The sequence below is a fragment of the Trematomus bernacchii genome, unplaced genomic scaffold (genome assembly GCF_902827165.1).
Source record: "Trematomus bernacchii unplaced genomic scaffold, fTreBer1.1, whole genome shotgun sequence".
Lineage (NCBI taxonomy): Eukaryota > Metazoa > Chordata > Actinopteri > Perciformes > Nototheniidae > Trematomus > Trematomus bernacchii.
In genome coordinates, this window is record NW_022987582.1 from 3,620,910 (window position 1) to 3,644,758 (window position 23,849).

The 23,849-nt window shown below is 40.6% G+C and overlaps 3 protein-coding genes across 4 annotated transcripts; 1 reads left to right on the forward strand and 2 right to left on the reverse strand.

The window, feature by feature from the left end:
* Positions 1–1,215: 1,215 nt before the first annotated feature.
* ccdc12 (coiled-coil domain containing 12) lies at positions 1,216–8,667 on the forward strand. The gene is made up of 7 exons (XM_034128134.1): positions 1,216–1,385; positions 3,756–3,829; positions 6,734–6,813; positions 6,973–7,034; positions 7,509–7,543; positions 7,658–7,734; positions 8,287–8,667. Exons 1-7 carry the CDS (start codon positions 1,302–1,304, stop codon positions 8,364–8,366), a joined length of 492 nt encoding a protein of 163 aa, XP_033984025.1. The 5' UTR covers positions 1,216–1,301; the 3' UTR covers positions 8,367–8,667.
* Positions 8,668–8,785: 118 nt separating this feature from the next.
* si:ch211-257p13.3 (kinesin-like protein KIFC3) lies at positions 8,786–19,996 on the reverse strand. 2 transcript variants are annotated; one of them, XM_034128133.1, is made up of 20 exons: positions 19,788–19,996; positions 19,456–19,578; positions 19,118–19,214; positions 18,799–18,956; positions 18,456–18,708; positions 16,410–16,582; positions 15,415–15,480; positions 14,576–14,713; positions 14,286–14,483; positions 14,026–14,199; positions 12,941–13,088; positions 12,442–12,572; positions 12,206–12,317; positions 11,951–12,132; positions 11,773–11,877; positions 11,527–11,657; positions 11,095–11,215; positions 10,870–10,999; positions 10,321–10,550; positions 8,786–10,207 (listed from the first exon to the last, which is right to left on the reverse strand). In XM_034128133.1, the coding sequence occupies exons 2-20, from the start codon at positions 19,555–19,557 to the stop codon at positions 10,082–10,084; spliced, it is 2,775 nt and encodes a 924-aa protein (XP_033984024.1). In that variant the 5' UTR covers positions 19,558–19,578; positions 19,788–19,996; the 3' UTR covers positions 8,786–10,081. The 2 variants fall into 2 exon arrangements, with proteins under 2 accessions (XP_033984024.1, XP_033984023.1); XM_034128132.1 differs by lacking the exon at positions 19,788–19,996 and having other exon boundaries at positions 19,456–19,656.
* A 295-nt stretch (positions 19,997–20,291) lies between these two features.
* On the reverse strand, positions 20,292–23,562 carry LOC117480147. The gene is made up of 2 exons (XM_034127338.1): positions 23,295–23,562; positions 20,292–22,704 (listed from the first exon to the last, which is right to left on the reverse strand). The coding sequence occupies exons 1-2, from the start codon at positions 23,382–23,384 to the stop codon at positions 22,165–22,167; spliced, it is 630 nt and encodes a 209-aa protein (XP_033983229.1). The 5' UTR covers positions 23,385–23,562; the 3' UTR covers positions 20,292–22,164.
* Positions 23,563–23,849: the final 287 nt, after the last annotated feature.

Below are 23,849 nucleotides of genomic sequence, written 5' to 3' on the forward strand. Positions count from 1 at the left end.
AAATCAGGCAAGATTTAGTGCTGATGAAATACAGACATGAACACACAAATACACATACACACATACACATACACAATTGAACTTTAGATTCTATCAACTAGGCTACCAATGATGGTTCCTGCTGCATTAGTTGACAGTATGTCTCATATTCCTGATGACAACTGTTAATCAAAACACTGAGAGACCGGTACCATTGATTTATACTGAAAGTAAAATATATGAATATATTCAAACTATTACTTGAATTAATAAAAAAAAAAAGTAGAAGGCCTACAGGTGGTGCTTGGCTTAACTCCCTAAGTTGTGAAACACAGTTCTCTGGAAAAAAGCATATCTAATTATCAATTGAGTGTAACTTCACATGGCTGAAATATACTTAGTGTAAAGACTTCTATAAATTCTATACATTTTTAAAAGACTTTGCAAGAGTATTAAGGCCCAACCATTGAATGCTGTTGGGTGATTTTTCTCCAAGTCTAACAACGTATCATATTTTACTAGTTTATACTAAAGCCTATGTTAAATATGACAAGCATATGCCATTTGTTATGTACCCTGTAAAGTATCAGTTGCTTGATATTGTACAAAAGCATAAAATGCACTTTATCTCTAGACACGAGGTGTGTTTGTTGTTCAGAGTGTTTACAGTATAGACAACTTCTCCTATTATCTATGGTAGCCTATATTTAACATATAACAACAGTTTATTTGTCCATTATTGGGCCATTAACATGTATCACAAATTGATTATTTTGTTATTAGTGTAATGTTCTTTAACCTTGTTAGCACCTTTTGTCACACACTTGGTCATTAGGAGGATGGATACCATGAAGCTTGGGGCAGCTGTATTACCATGGCGATGGCCTACATTCCTATCCAGGACCTGACAGTGGGACCATCAACAGGCGGGACAGTGTGCCAGTGTAGTCCCCTCAATGTATAGCTCTGCTCAGAGTCCATAGATATGTTTGAATACTTTCCAAAATAGCATATAAGCTATTAAAAGTCAAGCAATTCAAATATTATCCCATGGTCTTCCACATTACTCATTAATAAGATGGTTTGTGTTAAAAATGTGTAAAATATCATTATTCTATGTTGGATTTTAGATTTTAAAATATTAATTCTTCAAATTTCAGCAATCTAATTCATGATTTTAAAGATTATTTTCAATGTAACAATATCACATGATAAGAAGGCAACAAGCCACCGCAATCGATGTGCTCGAAGCTCGTTCTCACATCCTGAGCCAGGACCCTTAATGGAGTTCAGAGAGCATTGAGCGGCGTGTAGAGATAAACATGGAGCGGAATGTTGGGTCACTACAGGAGCAGGCCCTGAAGAGAAAAGAGAGGTTAAAAGCAATAAGAGATAAACAAATTCATGTAAGTGACTCATTTCGTGATGCCTGGTGTCTGATAAATGCAACATAGCCTCTATAAAACCCTTCATTTGTGAGGAAACGTTAGCCGACTTAGCTTGAAGCTAACGTTAGCTTAATAATGTAGTTGGAAAATCAGTAGTAGCTTTAGTTCTTGTCTTTGTTGTGCTATTAGGAGTCTTTATGTACATTTTTGGAGTACTGAGCTAGTACATTTATCTACTTTTTAAATGAATTAGTCCGTTTCTTGGCTAACTTGTTTGGTATTTTATTCAGAGACAATAACAGAGCCTTTTAAGTTTGTTACTCACGTTTCAGTTCAAATTTAAGCTAAATATTAGTTAACATGAATGATTAAAAACTATAACAAATGTATTAACCCAAATGACAATAAACTCTTTTGCCAAAATATAATCAGCTTTAGATAAAGGTTTCACCCGCGATATGTATGTTTAATAATCGTATAGATCCTCTGTGAAATACTATAACTAAACAGAAGGCACATGTTCAAACTAGCCAGCCAACCAAACACCTGATGGTATTTTATATATACAAGCTAAGTGGTATGCTTCTCGACAGACTGGTACAACTAGAGCTGATCCAGCAGTTGGTTTACCTTGCATATAAGACAACTGGTTGATGTTAAGCTGAACAATTCCATGAAGGTGCCTTAAAGTGATAGGAATCTGATTTGATTTAAACATTCTGTCTCCTTAAAGTATTTTATGATAAAAGTTCATCAAAGACACACAATATAAAGTCCTGCTTCTGATGATAAATGTCTGGAATACAATGGAGCATAGAGAGAGATTTTTCAGATGGCTATAATGGGGTAAAGATAATGAGAGATAATCTGACACCATGGATATTCCAATACTGTAAATAACATCCGTTTTTCAACCTCTTTCACAAACATATTGCATTAAATATGTCTGTTTCTAACTGTTTTATTTAGAAGCTCAACCATGGTGATTTATAAGTCAACTTTAATCATCTGCAAGACTCCTGAAGCTGAAAACAATAAAAGCTAACCAGTATTGATCTATTAAAGGTAGGGTAGGGTAGGGTAGGTAAGTTTGAGAAACCGGCTCGAGATACACTTTTTGTTATATTCCATGGAATGCTCTTAACATCCCGATAGCAATGAATATCTTAAGTGCTTTGACAAAAAATCCATACAAAAATGTCATCTGTGGAAGCCGTAGTACTGTAAAAAGCACGACCAATCATTTTAGCGGGCCCGGCTAAAATAACTGGATGGCCTACCTGCCTGTCAGCCTTCCATCTGTGCACAAACTTATCTCGTCCCCTCATTGGTCATGTGCGCGTTCGTGTGTGTTGGAGGAGGGGCTCTGTAAGGAAGTGGCAGATTTTTCAAATTCTAGCGATCTCGAGCCGGTTTCTCAAACTTAACTACCCTACCTTTAACGTTCAGCTCACCGACTGAATTATTGATGGAGGAATAATAGATGTAGTCTAACAATACCTGATTAATTTGAACAACAATGAACACGAGAAAACACCTTCTGCCACACATGTAAACTGGACACGGGCAGGAAAAAACACACTTATGAAGTTAACGGAAAAGAAAACATTTACAGCTTTAACAGAGAATTTGCATGAAGAACGTAGATACCTCAATTGCAAGAAAGGTGCCTATGAAATAAAGAATCTATTTCAAGTAGCAAGAAAACACACCAAAACAACAGCACTTATCTGTGGCTGCACACTCTACAGTCAAATGTAAGGTGTATGAAGTGTCTAAGAATTCTATCTTATTAGTTGTTTTCAAGATGTGTGCTGAGCTAATTCCAGTGGTAATTGTAGTATTAAAATGTCATATCTTTATCAAAGCACACTTTTTGTCTTAAACCATGTAGTAAACGGGACTGAGAGCAGGCTGCCGCGTTTCAGTAGGGCTTTCTGAGTTTAACTACTTAAACAATACACAGTTAATCTGCTCAACTGTGATCATCTTTCAGCTCTGAGTATGAATTCTCATTCAACAGGAAACACCCTGTTCAAGGTGCAAGCCGCTGTTTTGGCAGTTATTCTACAATGTGTTTCACTAAGCTGTTTTTGAGTTGAGGCGTACTGGCTCGACTAGCCATGATCAACAGTTGTTGACATTCCTAAAGCTGGGACTTGTTTTCCTATTGTACTGAACTCCAAGTATGAGTCAGTCCCCTGAATTGTTCTCAAAAGTGGAGAGGAAGCCTCTTCTGGAAAATGCAAGATGGGAGGGGTTCTTATTCTTTTGTTAAAACTTATGACTGGGGCTCAAAACATTTTTCTGCAAGTCTTTTTCCTCATGCGTTTACCTAAATGTGGCTGGTTTAGTTCTATTACTCATGACATGATGATATTTTAACAGGGACAAGAACAGGAGGATGGGGAGCCAGAGAACAAAAAAGCTTCTCTAGAGGAACTTCCTGAAACAAGGCACAGGTCAGTCATCACACTACACACACATTTAATTAATCATACTTTTCATAAAGCATGTAAAGATCTCTTAAAATGTTGCTCACTGCACATTCAGCTGAGGTATGTTAAGCTGCATAAAACAGAAGAGAAACTGATTTGGAAGTATTCCAACATAGCCTTTATCTGAACACCATCTCCTTGTCACACAGTGCAGGTCATAAGACGCAGTGTTTACCCTGGGCCGGATCACAGCCTCGTGCTATTAGCTGCTCAAATATCCTGCAGGTTACTCTACTTTGTGTCAGTTGGTAGAAAGGAGCAGCCATCTTTCCTGTCCTACAGGACCTTGTTTCCATTGTTTATATTTAATGACGGCACTGAGGGAGTGCCGCTGTTTTTCCTCCAGTCCAACAGGACAGCTCTCTCATGACAATGAACATGACTCATTTAGACCAATGTCAGTGAAGCAAAAGGTCTAGTGTTAAAGGAAGGAACTTCAATCATTGTTTTGCTGAATCAAGACGCAGTTATGGTAAGGTGTGGTGTGATCTGTCTTAATTTGTCTTGTCTTGCTATTACATCTTTATGTGAGATCAAATGGCCTAGCCCACACATGAAAGAACACAACAATAAACATGTTTGTCTTAAAGTTATTGCTCATATTAAAATAATGATCCACAAGAAAAACATTAGAACTTGTGGTTTTTCAGTTTCCTGTGTCTTACCACACATTTCTCCAAACCTATTGCACAGAAGACACCGAGTGCACCAAGCAGCCTTTCCTATTACATCTTGTTAGGTGTTGATGGGCTGCTTTTTTTTAACCTAGGAAGACTTGCCTTAAATGGTTTGGAAATAAAAACTATGATTTCAAGGAAGTTAAAAAGCCTCTAAAATAGTGATATGACTAACATGTTAGCTTAAACAATCTCTGTGGCTCACTGAGGAGGCTAACTGTTGTCTTGTGTTTTGCTCTGGTGAATGGAGCAGCTTGATATCAGTGTAAACATTCGAACACTGCTGCAGCTTCTCCTCAGCCACGGTTCACTCTAAACATTTTGAAAGAGCCACACTTGGGACCCAGGCTCGAATTGATCACAGGCTCTCTTTGATGCCACAGTGTGCTTGAAGTAGAAATGTGTAAACGCACTTTAAAGGTTTGGACGCAATAAGAGACGGTTAAGAAAAGCAAACGCAACGTCAAACTTCGGAGGCAAAACATGTGCAGTACGTTTTCTTGTAATCTTTGGTCCTGCTTGAAGGAAAATTATTTATGTTCTCTCGCTTACCAAATGTACTTTAGTCTATAAAAAATACCTTGACATTTACCAGCCAGGATAGATGAACTTCAGTTTGGATATTAAAAAAAGATGACTCAATATTAACCTTTTCAGTCATATTCATTTTCCTATGATGTATCTTAGTGTTGTGTTGGCTTTCCCTTTCATGCCACAAAAAACACCATTTTGAAATCTAATGAACACATTGCCATAGAGCTTACACCCCAACTCGCTCCATAGAGGACTTTTGTCCGTCTTTCATCCAACATCATGTTTAGGAGAAATTATGAATCTTGTAAAAAAAAGGATGAATAATGGCAAGAATGCAATTTCATTTTCTCTTGCAAGTCATGTTCCTTTATACAACTGCCACCCTTACACCAACACTTAAACTCCCACACATCACATTGCATAATGCAGCCCAGCTTTAGAGGCCTTTTTCTCATTTGACTTGTCATTGTAAGAAAAGCACAGTCGTCACTAATAACGGAGAGAGCGAGCGAGCATGAACAAAACCAGCAACTGGAAATCAAAGCAGCATTCAGTCACCATCAGTGTCATCCTTTACGCCTGTAATGATGCTACCTAGATAAGGGTCAGTTTCAATTTGTTGATCTATGGCACATCGTTCCCTCCTTTTTTTATTATGTTTAGTCTCATCCCAATATGATCTATTGGAGGCTGATGGCCTGTTGCTCTTTCTCTACTCCAAACTGTCTGTCAGGGCATCTGGACTTTGTTACACTGTGACTGTGGAGCTCATTTGGGCAAAATTATTCAAACCGTTGAATTAATTTTAAGGACTTTACGACAACCATTGATGTAGTTTCCTTTTTTTCAATTATTTTAATTTTGTTGTATTTCATAGTTATAAGAATATTTTGTTTAATTTAAGATAAAAACAATATATTTATTGTGACTGCAATATGAGTGGCATTGATAATTCTATATAAGATTAGATATGTAGACGTACTCCTCCTCAGGAAAGACTCTGGAGGCACAGAGAGACGTGTGTGTGTGAACTAAGAGTAACCCTCAGTCCGCCAAAGGCAGAACATGACCAGCATTCCTGCCCATACCCATACAAGGCATCGGTCTGTCTGCTGGCAGCCGGGGTGTGATGAATGTATCAAGAGTGCACCCTCTCGAGTCTCATCGCAAATCCATGTTAAGCTCCGAGCAGCTGATAAACCCTCTTGGTCCGAGCTCGGTGGGACAATAGTTTACCTCTGCGTCTGGACGTCTTTTGTATAATCTGCAGAGATGTCAGCTAAACTCGCCAGGAATTCCTCTGTGCATATGTGATGAAAGACTGCGTGATTCAACATCAAGGACAGAATTCCTCAGCTGTTTGCTGCTCTCAAGTCCATGCCCAGGAGCAGGTGGACCATGTTAATCAGACGTGTTCATAGGAATAAAGAGGGACATTATACCCAGCCTCGTCTGGACACTGAACGTGCAGCTGTGTTGGGTTTGCAGATGGCCTTTTATGCTTCTTAATCTCTGGTGATATATGTTTGGCTGCACTGCCACCTCCTGGAAGGGAGAAAGAGTGAGATCCTTGGTGACTGATCATGTAAGTTTAGCATCTCTGTATTCAGTCCTACCTCTAAAGTAAACACGCATTACTCTGCTTTTCTTTCCTCAGAGAGCTGAAGCTGAGAAATTACACTCCAGAGGATGAAGAGCTGAAGGAGAGGCAGGTGCCCAAAGCCAAACCGGCATCAGGTGAGAAGCCTTCAGTCATAAAAGAGCTTTGAGAAAACATTCACTTAGTACTCACATCACACCTAAGCGATAGCACATGGTCAGCTTCTGAACAGCAAACATTTAGCATCCTGCTAACCATATATTTTCTGAATAATTATACATTTTCTTTGTTTGCAGTTGAGGACAAAGTAAAAGACCAGTTAGACGCAGCTAACCCAGAACCCATCATTGAAGAAGTGGTGAGTCGTCCTTTTCTTTTGTAACTGTGATTTATTTTGTTGAAGAGTCACATTTTTTGTAGTTGCTTTAAAGGTGGGGTAGGTAATTCACTTCAGAAACACTTTTTGTTATATTCCATGGAATGCTCTTAACATCCCGATAGCAATGAATACATGAAATGCTTTGACAATAAATACATTAAAAAATGTCATCTGTGGAAGCCGTGGCGCTGTAAAAAGCACGACCAATCAAACCGGCCCGGCTAAAATAACTGGATGGCCTACCTGCCTGTCAGCCTTCCATCTGTGCACAAACTTATCTCGTGCCCTCATTGGTCATGTGCGCGTTCATGTGTGTTGGAGGAGGGGCTCTGTAAGGAAGTCTGAAGGAAGGGGCAGATTGTTTTCGGTTGTGTACTTTCAAATTCTAGCGCACTCGAGCTGGTTTCTCCATTCTTACCTACCCTACCTTTAACAGATGTTTTATTTCCTCAGGATTTGGCCAACCTCGCCCCAAGAAAACCAGACTGGTAAGAGCGCCTAGAACTTTATCTTTCCCCCTGCAAATTGCAGAAAACCTTCGTATGGTTTAATGTTACCGACATTATCATCTTATTGTTTATATCTATTGTTTCTGATCGTAGGGATCTAAAGCGTGATGTGGCAAAGAAACTGGAGAAGTTGGAGAGGAGAACGCAGAGAGGCATCGCTGAGCTCATCCGTGAGTATTCCCTTTTTCATGTTTTTTTTGCACCACAGTGACGAGCAGGTCGGAGCGAGGCGTGAATTATGAGGCTAATTGCTCTGTGGTTTCCAGACTCAAGGGGCTTGACGCCATCTGATTACATCAATGATGCGATTGCTCCAGTGATGTGTGATCCACATTCTAATAATAGCCATGAGCTATCATGGAGAACACAATGTCTACACTAGGCTAGGTTTATAATGGCATGAATACGTAAACAACAGTAACTCCTTGTACTTTGGTTTCAACTCTTTTTTTTGTTTACAGCTTAAGGTAAATGAAAACATGATTGTGGGTTGTACTTACTTTTGTAAATAACATCGTTTTTTTGTTCTGGGAGTATCTCTGCTTCTCTGTCGTTGTGATAACAGGGTTGCTCAGTTACAATATGTGAATGTTAATCAACCTGAATAAAAGCGTAACCAGGTTCTGCTCAATCTGCATGATCTCTATAAATGTTAAACATCTATTGATTGAAGAATGCAGTGAATGAATGATCAGATTGACCGTGAGTGTTTGTGTGCCCAGGGGATCGTCTGCGAGGCAGTGAGGAGGAGTTGGCCGCGGCGGTGGGAGCAGTAGGAGTGGAGAACGGAGACTCGGACTGAATCCAAAATGTGACGGATAAAAAAATAAATAAGAAGACTACAGAGTGATCGCCTCTGCCTACAACACGGGACAGTATTGTCACATCTGTGTTGTTTTCAAAAAGACTGCCACTTTCAGGGTGTAAAGTAATATTTCAGGTTTTCATATGATATCCTTCTGACTCCTGCATTGTATCATTACATTATAACATTGATATGTAATGGAACATTCTGCTTATGTGGTTTATTAATGTGCATTGGTCATGTTACATCCATATTTTTCTGTGATTTTTTATCTTTTCAAGTAAAATGTGATTTTTTTTCAAATGCCTGATTATTATTTGTTATGCCTGTTGTCTTTATTTTGAGGCTGGGGGGGAGGGGCAATATGGATTAATTCCTTTATCACGGCATATGTAAACAAAAAAATATATATCATCAATATATGTTGAGATAGAATACAGTATGCAAAAACACTGACATCAAAATTAACAATGTAATTAGAGATAATTAGAAATGTACAAAGTTTTGCCCATAAACATTTACATCTTGAGATGTTCAAGCGGTAGCTGTTGTAGTTTGATGTTATTACTAAAACATATTTATTCTTTTGTTGCTGGACATCAAATAAGAGAAGACACTTTTTAAATAAGTCGTATTTATTCAGAAAACGATCTGAAAATCCACCGACTAGGCCTTCTTAAGTGAGCCCTATGCACTCATGATAGTTACTGCAACATTAATGTCTTGCTACTATTGAACCAAGTTGATCCAATGGGTGATAAATAGAGGAACAAAGATGAACAGATAACGATAAGCGATTTTTGGTATGACATTCACTAGTGATATCTATATCAAGCACGTATATACCTTTCCTGAACTAAATAGTTCCTATTTTCCCTCAATAAAGTGCTTCTTCCAACGTAGGCCTAAACTGTCTCCTCTACAGGGACATATTGCACCGTTCATCACCACTTCTCATTCAAGGCCACCTGTTCCTTCAACAACGTTCCTCTGTTCTCAAAAGACAAATAGGTTCTAAAGAGAAACAGAAACCATTCAGTGCTCTTCTGAAGCTCGTAAAAACTGCACTAATGTGACAAAAGTGTCATTGAAATGATTATTAGCCATACTCACTGACTACAAAACAGGTTCCCCTACACACTACAATCTTCAAAAATATACAACATTAGCGATGAAGCTCACAAACTACAGATATTAATAGCAAGATAATAAATACTGCTAAGAACGGAGGTGTTGATATTGTGGCTCTGGAAGCTGGTTGAACCTGTTCTCTATCATCACGCTGCTTTAAATACTGTGATGATCAGCAAGAAAAAGCTGATAAGATCAATCCTGGGATTTGGTATTTCACAAGAGGAAACTGAGATATTGTAGTTCAAGGAAGCATCGTATCTAGACCTTGGGGGGAGTCAGAGGTTGTTTTGGCACTCGGAGTGGGAGAGTAAATACTCCTGCATGCAGATTAGCGAAAGATAAAGGGTTATCGCTTGTCAGAAGCAGGAAATGGCAACGAGGAGGCCTGAACGCCCAACCTCAATCAAAGGCTGGCATTCAGCTGCCACACAGACCTCCTCAGATTTAGCCCTTGAGCAGGATTGCAGTTGATCTCCTTGATATTGAGGCGTTATGATTGGTTGATAAGGTGGGTGAGAATCTGACTTGTGGATTCATGGCTTCCTGGGGGTCACTGGGGAACAGGAAGTGAGTGACTGTCAGTCGCACTGTCCTCCACCAGATTCAATCTTCCTGGCTGCAGGACCCAGCTCCACCTTGCACACCCGCTGGGCGAACTTCAGTGAGCACAATGTCTCTCCCACATTACTCTCCAGAGCAGATACCTTTCGTGGAAACAAAACAAGGCTCATGACACGCATCAAAGAAGACTACAAATGTAGTTTTGTAATAAAATGTTACACTTTTAAGGCTGAGACACTTGTATCAGAAATCTCACCTGCACCACCATGGCAGTCTTGCTACCTTTTCCCAGGGAGTCTTGTAATAAGTACGTAAGGCGGGAGTTCCTGAAAGGGATATGAGTCTGCCGAGCTCTCAGTGCCTGAATGACGTCACCCAGTGACAGCAGGGAGCGGTTAATATTCTGCGCCTCTTTCAGCCTCTCTCCCTCTGCACCAGACTTCCAAACCCTCTCAGAGCCAGCCAGGTCCACCAGGTTCAATTTTCCTGAGAAAGGAAAAGTGAATTCAGAATGAACGATGCAGACTGTCATCTCTGGACTAGCTTCTGTCTGACTGGATCCTGATCAGAAGCTCGTCCTATGCTCTAATACTCTTTTTCTTAAATTCTCTTCTGACTAAGCGCTGCAGATATTCACAGTGATGTCCCTTGGGAAGTATTTTATTTTTTGATTTAGCATAATGTATTAGACTGCACTCAATAAAAGAGATGGATTCAAAGAGAAATGCCAAATCTTATTCAGATTTATAGCAAATATTAAGGACACACTTTCTCCTGTAGAGGAATAAGTGCCCATGTGACTGACCGGTGGTTTTGGAGCCGGTGGCGAGGTCGGTGCCCTGCACGGTGACGCAGAGCAGAGCGTGGGAGCGGGAGCTGTGCTGGTTCATCTGAGTGCCGAAGGTGATCCTGTTCCTTCGAGCTTTGGCTAAAATCTAAACAAAAACAAGAACAATTTGCATAAATGAAATACTTTTATATATTGAACAGTAATGAATTATCCTATCAGCACAAACTGTTAAAAACAAACCTTCTTGATGTGCTGAAAGCTCTTCACCTCGATGACCCTGAGGCCCGGCACATGCAGCTGTCCCGTCCCGTCCGGGTTGATCTTAATGTCCAGTTTCTCTCCGTCCTTACTCAGCAGGTCTCTGAGAAACAGCATTTTTTCAACCTTTATTTACACTTGTATAATACTTGAGGGGCAATCCATATTTACAATGACATCCAGTCTATTACTAAAAAAACAATAAAGGAAAAAAAACAACAAAAAGGAAATATAGGAGCAGAAAAGGGGCAATATCTTTATAAAAACTGTTAAACTATTTAAACCTTTTGATTAGGGAAAAAGATTTTAGATACAATTGGATATCTAACATAGAAAACAGAACAGTATGTGAAAATGTTGTAGATATCATATATATTACAGGCTAAAGGGACATAAAAGTGCAGAACATTGTACCTTAGCACCTCGTTGTAGATCTCCACAGAGCTGACGGTCACCGTGTAAGTCCACATGTCCTTCCTTTCCTCGATCTCACTAAAGAGATGTTTCAGGGCTCGCTGGTTGATGCCTGGGTTCTCCACACTGCCCTGAAGATAAAGTGATACTCAACCTGCAGCCCACATTATGGAACAAATGTGCTGAGTGTGTACTATTATATCTGTAATCAATATTCAGATCCAATAATGCAGTACAACTAGATACCTCCATTGTGTAGGTTTTTCCAGAGCCAGTTTGTCCATAGGCAAATATGCAGACATGGTAGCCGTCGATGCAGGACGTCACAAGAGGCTCTATCTCCTGAAAGACCTGAAAACAAACCAAATAAAGTGTTAGATCTTATTACTATTATATTTCCTGCATATCCTGTGCGTCCTCATACCTCTTCCTGTGTGGCCTGAGGGTGGAAGACCTTGTCCAGTTCGAAGATGCGATCCTTTCCTTTGTTCAGCACATTGAGTGAGGACTCGTTGTTGGGGTCCGTGGTCACCACCACAGACTGGCCCTCCTCGTGCTGGTCCTCCTTCAGCACCGGCTTCACACGGCACAGCACGCGGATGTTGCCTGACAAAAAGAAGGCCCAATTAATGATGTACGGTTCATATTCTGCAGTGTTTTCTTTTTCCTCTCTGCTTACCTTTAAGCTCCACCAGCTGCTCGTGGTACTTCCTGCGCAGTGCAACCTCCTTCCTGTATTTCTCCAGGAGATCTTTGTTGGCTTCAGACATCTCACTAATAGCTGCTGTAACCTGACAAACACACAAATATGTAACAAAAAAAAGTAAACTAGGCTTGTTGAGCTGGTCAGATTGATCAATCTCCTTAATATATGCAACAAGGTTGTAAGTCTTGATGTGGAGTCACAGTACGTACCTGTTTTTTTGCGTCATTGATAGCTGCTCCGTAAAAGTCGGAGAAGTTTCTAACCTGGCTCTTCAGACTGGTGTAGTCGGTTTTCATGGAGCGTAAAGTTGGAGGGAGTGCAGTCAGACGCTTCTGCAAGCCTGACAAAAAGACACAAAGATGTGGAATCAGGCATATATACAATTTTGAATCAAATAATAACTTCAGGGAATTTTTTTTTGCACTTTCTTGAGTCAGATGAGAAGATTGATACGACTCTAGGCAGCATTTGGTTAGCCTAGCTTAGCAAAAACACTGGAAATGGGGAACCAGCTAGCCTGGCTTTGTTCAAATTAAACAACATCACCCTACCAGGCCCTGTCTTACTTTTTTACCTAATTGATTTGTTTAATCTGTACAAAAAGAGTGGTATCAATATTGTCATCTAATTCTCAGCAACAAAGCAAAAAGGCACATTTCTCAAAGTGTCTCTTTAAAGATTTTTTTTGGGGGGTTTTCTATCGCTCACCGAAGAATTGGTCCTGCAGGTTCTGGAAGTGCTCGGCTGAGCAGGTGGAGGCAGCTTTCACAGCCTCCTCCTTCTTCTCCTCCAAGTGTCCAATCTCTTTCAACAGCTCCTCCCTCAGTTTAGTGATTTCTCGCTCATACGCTGCAATCTGTAAAACGCACAGCATTTTGTTTAAAATGTCAACTTGACTTGTCCAATCTGTGCCGGCTCGGCTCTGTAATGAGTTCATCTGTCAATCATATTGATCTGGTTGGGAATTTACAGCAGCAAAGAGGAAACCTCCTCATCCTGTCTTTGATTTTCACCACTTTGATCATTTATTCTCTCAAACAGCATGTGCTTTATTTACCCCTCTGGACTTTTCAATTCTGTCTCTTTAATATTTTGTAATTAAAGGTGGGGTAGGTAATTTTGGAGAAACCAGCTCGAGTGCGCTAGAATTTGAAAATACACAACCGGAAAAAATCTGCCACTTCCTTATAGAGCCCCTCCTCCAACACACACGAACGCGCACATGACCAATGAGGGCACGAGATAAGTTTGTGCACAGATGGAAGGCTGACAGGCAGGTCGGCCATCCAGTTATTTTAGCCGGGCCGGCTAAAATGATTGGTCGTGCTTTTTACAGTACTACGGCTTCCACAGATTAATTTTTCTTTATGGATTTTTTGTCAAAGCACTTCAGATATTCATTGCTATCGGGATGTTAAGAGCATTCCATGGAATATAACAAAAAGTGTATCTCGAGCCGGTTTCTCAAACGTACCTACCCCACCTTTAAGGTTGACGGCACCAAGAGGATCATCTGGGATTTCTTACCAGGTTCCTTGCCTTGGCCTGAAGCATCAGTATTTATTATGATAGAACATTATTTTCAGCAGCCCATCTTACTTTATATCCAGTTTTTGCTGTTTGAGAAATGTATAAAAACCTGATTTAGCACTCTTCTTTTATTTCACTTAAGTATAACTTGATTTATACTGTTCATTTATATAATTTTTTTATTTCTATATACTTTAACACAGGAATGACAGACACTAATTTACACCAAACTAGTTAAGCGTGAATTCTATGGCTCCTGTTACCTTGTGCTGGAGATTACAGCTGTATTCATCAGACTTCCTGATGTGTTCCTCCAGCTGTTTGCACCGCTCATTCTGATTGGCCAGCTTATCGGATAGCAGTTCATTCCTCTGTCTGGCTTTGGTCAGCTGCTTTAAAGTGGCTGGTGATTCCACCTCCACAGTCTGGGTGACATACTGAGAGAGAAACAAAACATCTGATCAGGGTCAACTACTCAACATTTTAGATTTTTGGCAATAGTATATATTATTCCTTCTTGTACCTTTATCTCTGGCTCCTTCCCTCTCTCTCTGTCCAACTCCAGCTGCAGCTCCCTCACTCGGTCCTCTCGTGTCCTCAGCTCCTCTCCTCTCCTCCACTCACTTTGTTCGCTCTGTCGCTCCAGATGTGATAGCTGTTCAGCACGCTGCTGCAGGGACATCTCCAGCTGCTGCACTCTACTGCGGAGGTTCTCATTCTCCTGAGAAACAAAGAACATTTCAAATGTTTGTGGTGACTAATGGCTTCCTCTGTAGCACGTTCACAAGCTCTCGTGGTGCTGGAGCATCTCACCTTGATGAGCATGGTGCTGGATTGCGAGGGGATGGCTGACAGCTGCTGCAGGAGGCCTTGGGTAACGCTCAGGTTCTGCTTCAGACTCTCATTCTCTGCTGACAGACACAGCACTCGCTTCTCTGAGTCTGTGGCCCCCTGAGGAAATGAAATAAAAGGTTCAGCATAACAACGAGAGATGCATCAAAACCAGTGACTAATACCTCACATCTACTCCCAGCGGCTCAGGAAGAAAGCCCTCAGGATTATAAAAGACCCCCACCACCCCAGCAACAAACTGTTCTGTCTGCTGCCATCTGGCAGGCGGTACCGCAGCATCAGGACTAAAACCACCAGACTCAGGGACAGTTTCATCCCACAGGCCATAAGACTGCTAAACACCTGAGCTCTGCTAAGTGCCCGATAAACATTCCTGTTGTCATCATGCAATATACTTATTTATATAAGTAGTTATCAACGCAATAAACCGTATTTAATTTTGTCTTAATTTACATTATTTTATTTAATATTCTGTTCTTGTCCATATCATATTTTATTTACATGTATATAGACTTTTGTACTACTTTTTATTTTGTATTTTTGTATTTTATTATGTATGTTGGATTGTTGGAGGAGCTCAGGTCATAAGCTTTGTGCATATGACAATAAAACCTTTGAATCTTGAATCTTTGAACCAATATCCTGGTAGATGGATTTATAATTAAGGTGTTACACAACGCCATCTGACTGATGTTTGGCATTTCATTAGAAGCGTGTGGGCAGACGTTGCAGCTTTGCTGATGACGAGGGAAGTGACGAAGACTTGACAAATGATTGAATCAATAGTGCACAGGGCTTACAGTGGCTGTTTTCAGTCTGCACAGCTCCTCCTCGCGCTCCTCTATGCAACTCTTGAGCTCGTCGATCTGTGTAAGGAATGAGAAGAGGTAAACAGAGATAGATTTAGAGTACAGACATGATTTACTATATATTATATAACACACCATGATTCCATTATCTATGGCACAATGTGAAGTGATTTTATTCTGCAATACTACTTTTTTTTGCAAACATTAATAATAGGTCATTACTTCATAATATTACTACTTGAAAAGATAGTTTAAAGGCCAAAGATTATTCTTGTAATTCTTATGTTTCTTTTATTATCTTTTTTTTTTAATGACTGTTTTTAAATGCCATTTTATAATGTGTTTCCACTGCACTATTTCTTAATGCTCTTAAAGGTAGGGTAGGTAAGTTTGAGAAACCGGCTCGAGATACACTTTTTGTTATATTCCATGGAATGCTCTTAACATCCCGATAGCAATGAATATCTTAAGTGCTTTGACAAAAAATCCATAAAGAAATCCATCTGTGGAAGCCATAGTACTGTAAAAAGTACGACGAATCATCTGAGACGGCCCGGCTAAAATAACTGGATGGCCTACCTGCCTGTCAGCCTTCCATCTGTGCACAAACTTATCTCGTGCCCTCATTGGTCATGTGCGCGTTCGTGTGTGTTGGAGGAGGGGCTCTGTAAGGAAGTGGCAGATCTTTTCCAGCTGTGTATTTTCAAATTCTAGCGCACTCGAGCTGGTTTCTCCAAAATGACCTACCCCACCTTTAATGTCTTTCATTTTTGTAAAGCACTTTGAATTGCCTTGTGTTGAAAGGTGCTATATAAATAAACTTGCCTTGCCTTACTTCATTATTACAAACTGCATTACTAATATTGTAATGAGACTAGATTCAAACACAATAAACTATTTGTGATAAAGGATGTATGGATTTCCTGAAGCAGATTGTTCCTAAATGGATCAAGCATTGAGGATGTCTCTAATATGCAGCTGCCTACCTGCTGCTGGAAGGTCTGTATACGAGAGTGTCGGTCCAGATCCTTCTCCTCCAGCTGGGAGTGCAGCAGACGGAGTTCCCCCCTAAGCTTACTCCTCTCCCCCTGCAGCCCGTACAGAGACTCAACCAGCCGGTGAACCCCAGCTTGTGTCCCTGCATCACCGATGGACTCACCTGGGGGATATAAACAAGGAACATTCAAATCAGCCTATGCAGCAGCACCATCATACAGCCTGGATATTGATGGCATAACAAAAAGCAAAAATAACCGTAGCTATATTATGCCATCTTCAGATCAATATTCATATTCAGACAACCAATAATAGTACAATAGTCGTTTGAACCTCCTCTGACCTGTTTTTTTGATCAGTTTTTCTTGTGACAAATTCCTGCAGTACGCCTAAATGCTTGTGTGTTTATTATTAATGAACATTACTTAAAGCTCTTTTAGAAAGCCTGTAGTCACCATGCCTTGCAGTGAGGTTAACATTATCGTTTCCACCCTCAAGTCTCCTGGGCGTCTTTAAAGATCTATACAGGATTGCTGCAGCTTCTCACGTGCAGCCTGGAACATTGAAGATCATTTAAACAAAGCAACAGCTTGCTAAAATAAAAACTCCATGGAGCATGCCCCGCAGCATTTTCAATGATCATCGCAAGGCCTTATGCTAATTTGATAAATGTCGCCATGTCAGGTTTGCTGTCACAATGGGGCAGGGAGAAGAGGTGATGTGAGGGAAAGACAACAACAACAATTAAGCAAAGCCTACAGCTGGTCATCAAGGATCTGTGCATCCTGTGCAGCTGTGCATCAAGGATCTTAAAAGAAACACTCTTTCAAGAAAGGTGAGACGCTAAGATAGCTTCACCTCTCCACTTAGGCCTGCACGTTGCACAACAGTAAACAAACAGACCACACACCCTTGTCACACTTGGGGCATTGACTCCGGCTATTTTTAGTCCAACACAAGTACACGTGGCTCCTTGCATGTGCCAAGACGTGTAAGTGCATTTGCAGGGAATAAAACATAACTCTGAGCCATGTTTTATTCAAGAAAGAGAGCCAAAGAATCGCTATCCCTGTACCCAAAGAACCTCGCCACGGAATCATGTATCTTTTTCCTGTGGCTAATGAGATTCAGTACGCATGAGATCCTCCCTTTAAACACACCTACACACTGAGATTCATATAACCCCCGGGTTATCATAGGTACATTTCTCCAAGACTAACAGTCAGCATCAGGACAGGATTCTGATCTGTCTACTACAGCTTCATGCACTTTTTAACACGCCATACTGTACATTACACATGAAAGTGATGTAATACAGTGCAGCTTATACGGCTATCCTACTGCTCCGAGGTCAAAGAACCATCTGGTCAGATCTGAAACATAGCAGAGACCCACATCTAAAGCTTTTAGGTCAATTGCAGCTGCACAGAGTTAGTCTGGCCTCTTGACTTACACGCACATCTAATCAGTCTGCTCCTCTGCTGAAGACTGTATTCTTCTATAAAAAGTGTACAGTATCCCAAGCTGAAAAAAAAAAAATCTAATCTAGGGTGGGCCAACAATGGAAAATCCCCATGGCTGAAGTGAACTACTGACACTATCTTGGGAACTGATGACTCACTCTCAAATCCTACTCACTTTGTTATATAATGATGGAAACGACTGAGCTGTCATAGGTTTAAAGGAAAACCCATCTTATCGTTATTCTTGAACCCAGGATAGACACCTGTTATGATGAGCATGTGAAATTGCTTCCCTTTTTTCCTTGTCCTTTTAGTCATCATCCTCCATCCATCACATGATCTCCCCCAATCTGAAGTCTCTTATCGATTTTAAGTCTGCAGGGCCATTTTCTGCTTCACACCAACCAATCTACTTCTGGTTATTAAAACAACCACTACCTCTCTGTTTTTCATCCTCCTCACACCTACCGGAAGGAAATTGAAAAACCCATTCCTCTTGCACCTTAATTGCCCCCTCCCCTTTCTTTCTTTCTTCTCTCCTTCCCCTAGGTGACCATTCCCTCTCCCCCTCACCCTCGCTCAGCGGGCTGGGGGTGTGCTGCTGGCTGATGGCTTCCTCCAGGCTGCTGATGATGCTGCTCTTGTCCCTGAGGCGCTGGCGGTATGACGCTCGTAGGGCCTTCATTTGTCGGCGGTGCTTTACGCGGTGCCTCTTCAGCTGGACCCGGTACTGGTCGGCCTGCTGCTGCAGCTGCTGGAAGTGGGAGTACTGCTCCAGAAAAGTCAGCAAGTGGGACATCACCGCCAGCAGGGGAGACTCTGTCGGCTGAGCAGCACATAGGGAGTTACTATTTGGGGAACTTCTCATTTATGCATCAGGTGAGGAGCTAAGATTAGGTGATGACAGTTTTGTCACCTTTCCTGTTGTTTCCACTTGGACCTGGGAGGCCCTCGTCTTCTCAGCCTCATGCTTGAAGGACAGGAAAGCAGCTAGAGGAGTGCATGCTGGGATGTCGGGGCCTTCTGCCTCACCTTCATCACTCAGAGACATTTCATCACTGTCACTGCTACTGCCTGGATGAAAAGAAATCACAAAAACAATGAAGAGTAAAGGAATGTATATACTAAATATTCAATAAGTAGAATCTACCCACATCATAAATGTTTTATTGATCTTCTATATCACATGTCAGCCTTTACATTGGACTAAAAATAAAAGCTATTTGAGCACTCACTGGATTCACCACGCTGAGCACAAGCCTTCTTCCCCATTTTGGAGGTGTGGCCATCTCTCCTCCTTCTCCCTGTTTCCATGGAAACAGGTCTTGGCTCCTGAACACAGCAACATGCATTAGGGTCAGATGGTAATGCACAGGCTAAATATTTACATATTGCATCCACAGAAATCCACCAAATGAGCAAAGAAAATGAAAACACAAATGTATACATGCTCTATGACAGAGCCCTTCTGTACTGTCGGGGGGTAAAGATGACGCAGGCATGTTCCCTGAAATAAAAATGACTTTTCCTCACGGAGGACCCCCGAGGTTAGACATGATGTGGCTAGACATACATTTGAGGACGATCCACATGCCCCCTCCAAAGCTTCATCCTCCTCTTCCTTCTTGAAGACGGTGTAGAAGATGTAGACTAACAGGGAGTAGAAGGCGTACATTGCTACGCCGTCCAAGAGTCCCTGTAAATGACACATAAGCTCAGTAAATAACCTCATTCATCTCTATCTTGCAGCAGAAAAGCACACACAATTTTACTTGAAGTCTTTCTGATAATCAAAGAAAGAATACATGTAAAAATAACAGTTAAAAAAAACAAACACAATACATCAGGACTTCTCAAGAGACACACTTCACTTCATTCCATCAAGCTGAGATGTTTCTCTTTTACCTTTTCACATGTCTGTTCCTCTTTGGTGATGACGATCTGACATCCCAGTCATTGGTATTCCCCTCTCACACTCCATCTGTGTTGACAAAGAAGAATCCTCCCATGCAGGTTTTGTTCTCAGAGCTGCAACAGCATCCCAGCGCTGTGTGCAGCTCCTGTGTGTCTCCCTCTCTGTTTTCTCTCCTCCTCTTTCTCCTCCTCTCCGCTTTGCTCCATCTACAGGCTGCATCTGCACGAGCATGCTCAGTGCAGTTTACTGATCCGCTGCAGTGTGAAGTGACAGTTTCTATATGGAGACAGATTGAACCAGGAGCGGTTGGTGGTGATAACAGAGAAAGGGGTGGATGAGATGTGCCTGGCTCCAGGTGTTCATACAAATCAGATACTTCAACGTATTGCACTTGCAATATTTGATGTTTCCAAGGACTGTATATGGTACAGAAGTTGGCCACAAGACAAGAAGCCTGTGTAACGCGGTGGGAAATGATACTCTGTAACTAAAAGTAATTTTTTCAGATGCATTTAAATAATTTATTCAAGTTATGTCAACTTAAAATTCCTTTAGTTTTCACATTTTTGTTAACAAATTAAAAATAAATAAAATACAACATGTGACATTTTAAAACAGATTAATGTTTCCAATAAAGACTTGACCTTAATGATGAATCACAGCACAATCAGCATCATCCTTTTGCAACCCAAATTCACAGGCGTGTACAGAATTAAATACATTTTTAAATATCCCTGGTCACCTGTGTGCTGAGGTCTGACAAAGGCATTGTTCCACAGACAGGAACACAGCCACAAATCCTTGTTGTTTACTGCAGTAAAAATGCTGAGGCAGCTGCTTACAATTCTGAAATCCTGAGAGAGAATCTGCAGTGTTCACATGGCTGCACAGAATATGGAAATGTTGATAGGACAACAATGTGGGCACAATGTTAAACAGATGAGGTAATTTCTGTTACCACTGCAGCAAACCATTATGTAAAATGTCTACTGATAAGTATCAAACGAGCATGGTGAGGTAAGAGCACGACCAAGAGCTCTGACCACTGCAGATATGGAAACAGTGATACTGCTGAGGCTGCAGAACAAATGGGACCCAGACTCTGAAGCAGCTAGATGTTGAAACTTTTGAAGAGATGTGTGCAGGCTTCTAACAGCCTGACAGTGAATACAGCCGGCAAGACATTCTCTAAAATGATCAAAGATTAAATTAAACCGCCCACGTGCTGGCGAATTGAACAGCATAATTAATGTCAGGAGGGTACTCCAATATGTCTAATAAAGGTCATTGCTGCATCACAGTCATGCAGACCGGCTATCAGTTGTAAATTGTGGTCAGATATTCTCATGCAAATGAGTTTGTTCAGTGGCATCTGTGTTTTGTTAATGCTTTGTATTTTATTCAAATAAAGTTCATACTAAGTTCAGCCAAGGTCTATGCTTAGCGGATACTGTAAACCCAATCTGGGACTTCATTGGAACTACAAAGAATTGACTAAATCAGATATCTGAATGATTTCTGAATTACTTGGAAATGTAAGCTACAATACTCCGTTACCATGTTGAATATTTGGCTTGATTTTTCATTTTCAAACACAAAGCGTGATACAAAATAAATAATAAAAAGCACTTGTTTCATATATCTCAGCCTTAATAATTGTGTTAAATAATAATTGTATTAAGTCCTTAAACATAAAATATGTGAAGCATGTTATACTTTAGTGCATGTGGCCTCAAAAATGAAGAAAGAAATGCAAATGTTTACATTGTCTTTCTTAAAATCTTAAATGAATCATATTATCTGTAAGATAATGTCAGAATATATTTTAAAATGTTTCCAAGTGCGCAAGGTGAACTCTTTGGATTGCTTTTTCTCTCAACAGTCTTTATCTCAATATTTGTTTTATGATGACTAAACAAAGAAAAAAGCAGCAATTCCTCCATCAGCTGTTGTGTGGCATTTTTCGAAATAATCAATAATTTCTTAATAAATCATTTAGAAAATGTATTGTATATATTGTATCGTTTCATTTTCAGTCAATTTACTAATCAATGAATCCACTTCTCACTCCAACTCTACTGCAATCTTTTTATACCTTAAAATACAAGATAAAATGTATTATTATTATTAATATTAATATAATAAAAATTAATCCAGTTAAAAACATCCTGAAAAAGTTTGTTGTAATTGCAAAAATTGTGCAGCACAACTCTTTTTCAGAATTGTTCTGAAATGCTAATAAGTTAGGCACATTCACTTTTGCATGGGTCCCTTTTGGTCAGTACCAGTTGACTTTTGTACTGTTGTGTATGTTGTCCAAGTCCATCACACGGATCCTGACTCATCATACAGATATCTACAGATTTTCTAAAGGTCCATGATACATTGCTCAGTCACATCCAACAGGAACTTGCCAAGGGCCTGTGTGGAGGCCCAACAGCCCACAGACATGATGCCCTTTAAAAGCCACTTGATGAGTCCCTCAGTTGCAGCTTGAGAAATGAGTGGAGCGAAAGTGTTTGTTCCGACCCTCTGAGCCACAAGCAATGGGAGGCTGAGGGCCACACCGCCAAAGGCCCCTAAAGCATTCCCTGCAAACAGACAGACCGTCAGACAGCAGGACAGGGAAGACAAACCGAGGCAGCGCGTCATCAGCGTGAGAGCATCGGCTGAGAGCCAGTCACACAGACCAAGCAGCAGACAGGAGCCACACAGGAGGGTATGTGCTGTGTTGTGGTCTTCACTGAGCCACAGGAAGTCGAAGGAGACCAGCGCTGGAGCCAGAACCTGGGCGGTCCACTCTGCTTCTCTCTGTAAAGATGTGAGGTATGAGCTGGAGGGCTGCACGATGCACAGTGCTGCAGAGAGTCCGAGCAGGAAGAGGCCTACTGAAGGAGCTCTGTGATCCTACAGAGAGACAAATGCACAGGCAGTGAGCCTTATGATTTTAAATGAATAAGGCATTGTGATAATACACTGAACAAGTAGGATACATTGGAATGATTCTTCAATTTTATTTAAATATGTCTCTTTTTTTATATGCCGTATTAACATATTGTTAATCGCTTCTGTATTTATGTACCTTAATTTTTCAAAATCAATGCAGAATTGTAATATTAAACTGGATAAGGAGGACACACCTCTCTTTTTTTTATAGGAAATGTGTGTATTTGAATTTTATAAGAATATTGTAATGAAGTTTCTTTTTCAATAATTTCCATGTTATGTGACCCAGTGACAATGCAGACATGTATTACTACAGTGGACATTACAAGTAGTAGGACACATATCTTTTGAATGGATTAAAGTCCACCTTCTATTTAAAATGAGTGTACAATGGACAAGTAGGACACGAAGCAGAACACAGGAGTGAATGTCTGTCGAATATCGTTTGGTCAGCTACATCGATTTATGGTTTCAGCACAACACATTGAAGTTAGTAAATAACTTTTTACCAATTATCATCGATATTTGGCACTGCACTGAATGCCACCTACCTTAAATAGTCTGTAGGAATAGTATAATGCTGTGGCAGACAAAACGATGTTGGAACATGATGTTATCAACTCTGTTGCACAGGACGCCATTGATCCTGACGACGACTGGCACTCCTGTAAACATCCACGATGTTGGCAACGCTACCGTTACTAACGGCAACAATACGTGTGTGTGAAGTGAACTGCTAGACTGTTGCATGAATCTGACGGTGTTTTATAGTTGGCTAAACACAGAGAACAGAGGACCAAACTTTAGACAGGAACACGTTTGTTATGACACGTGACAACTCCGGATGTGGACAGTACGCATGCTCCAAGAGACGCCTTTCATGCTCCTTGTAAACTCTGATTGTACCGTTCCAGCAATATAGGTGCTGGTGCAACATTAATTGTGAATTGTGTTTGGCTTTCTATTTTAAAGCCATATGTATTAGTTGCGTAGGCATACATATTTATGAATGTATTAATTGTATAGGCCTATGTATCGAATATAATGTAATTGATTAGATCTATCAGTATGGCAGAAAAAAATATTATTTTAACGGTAGAAAAATA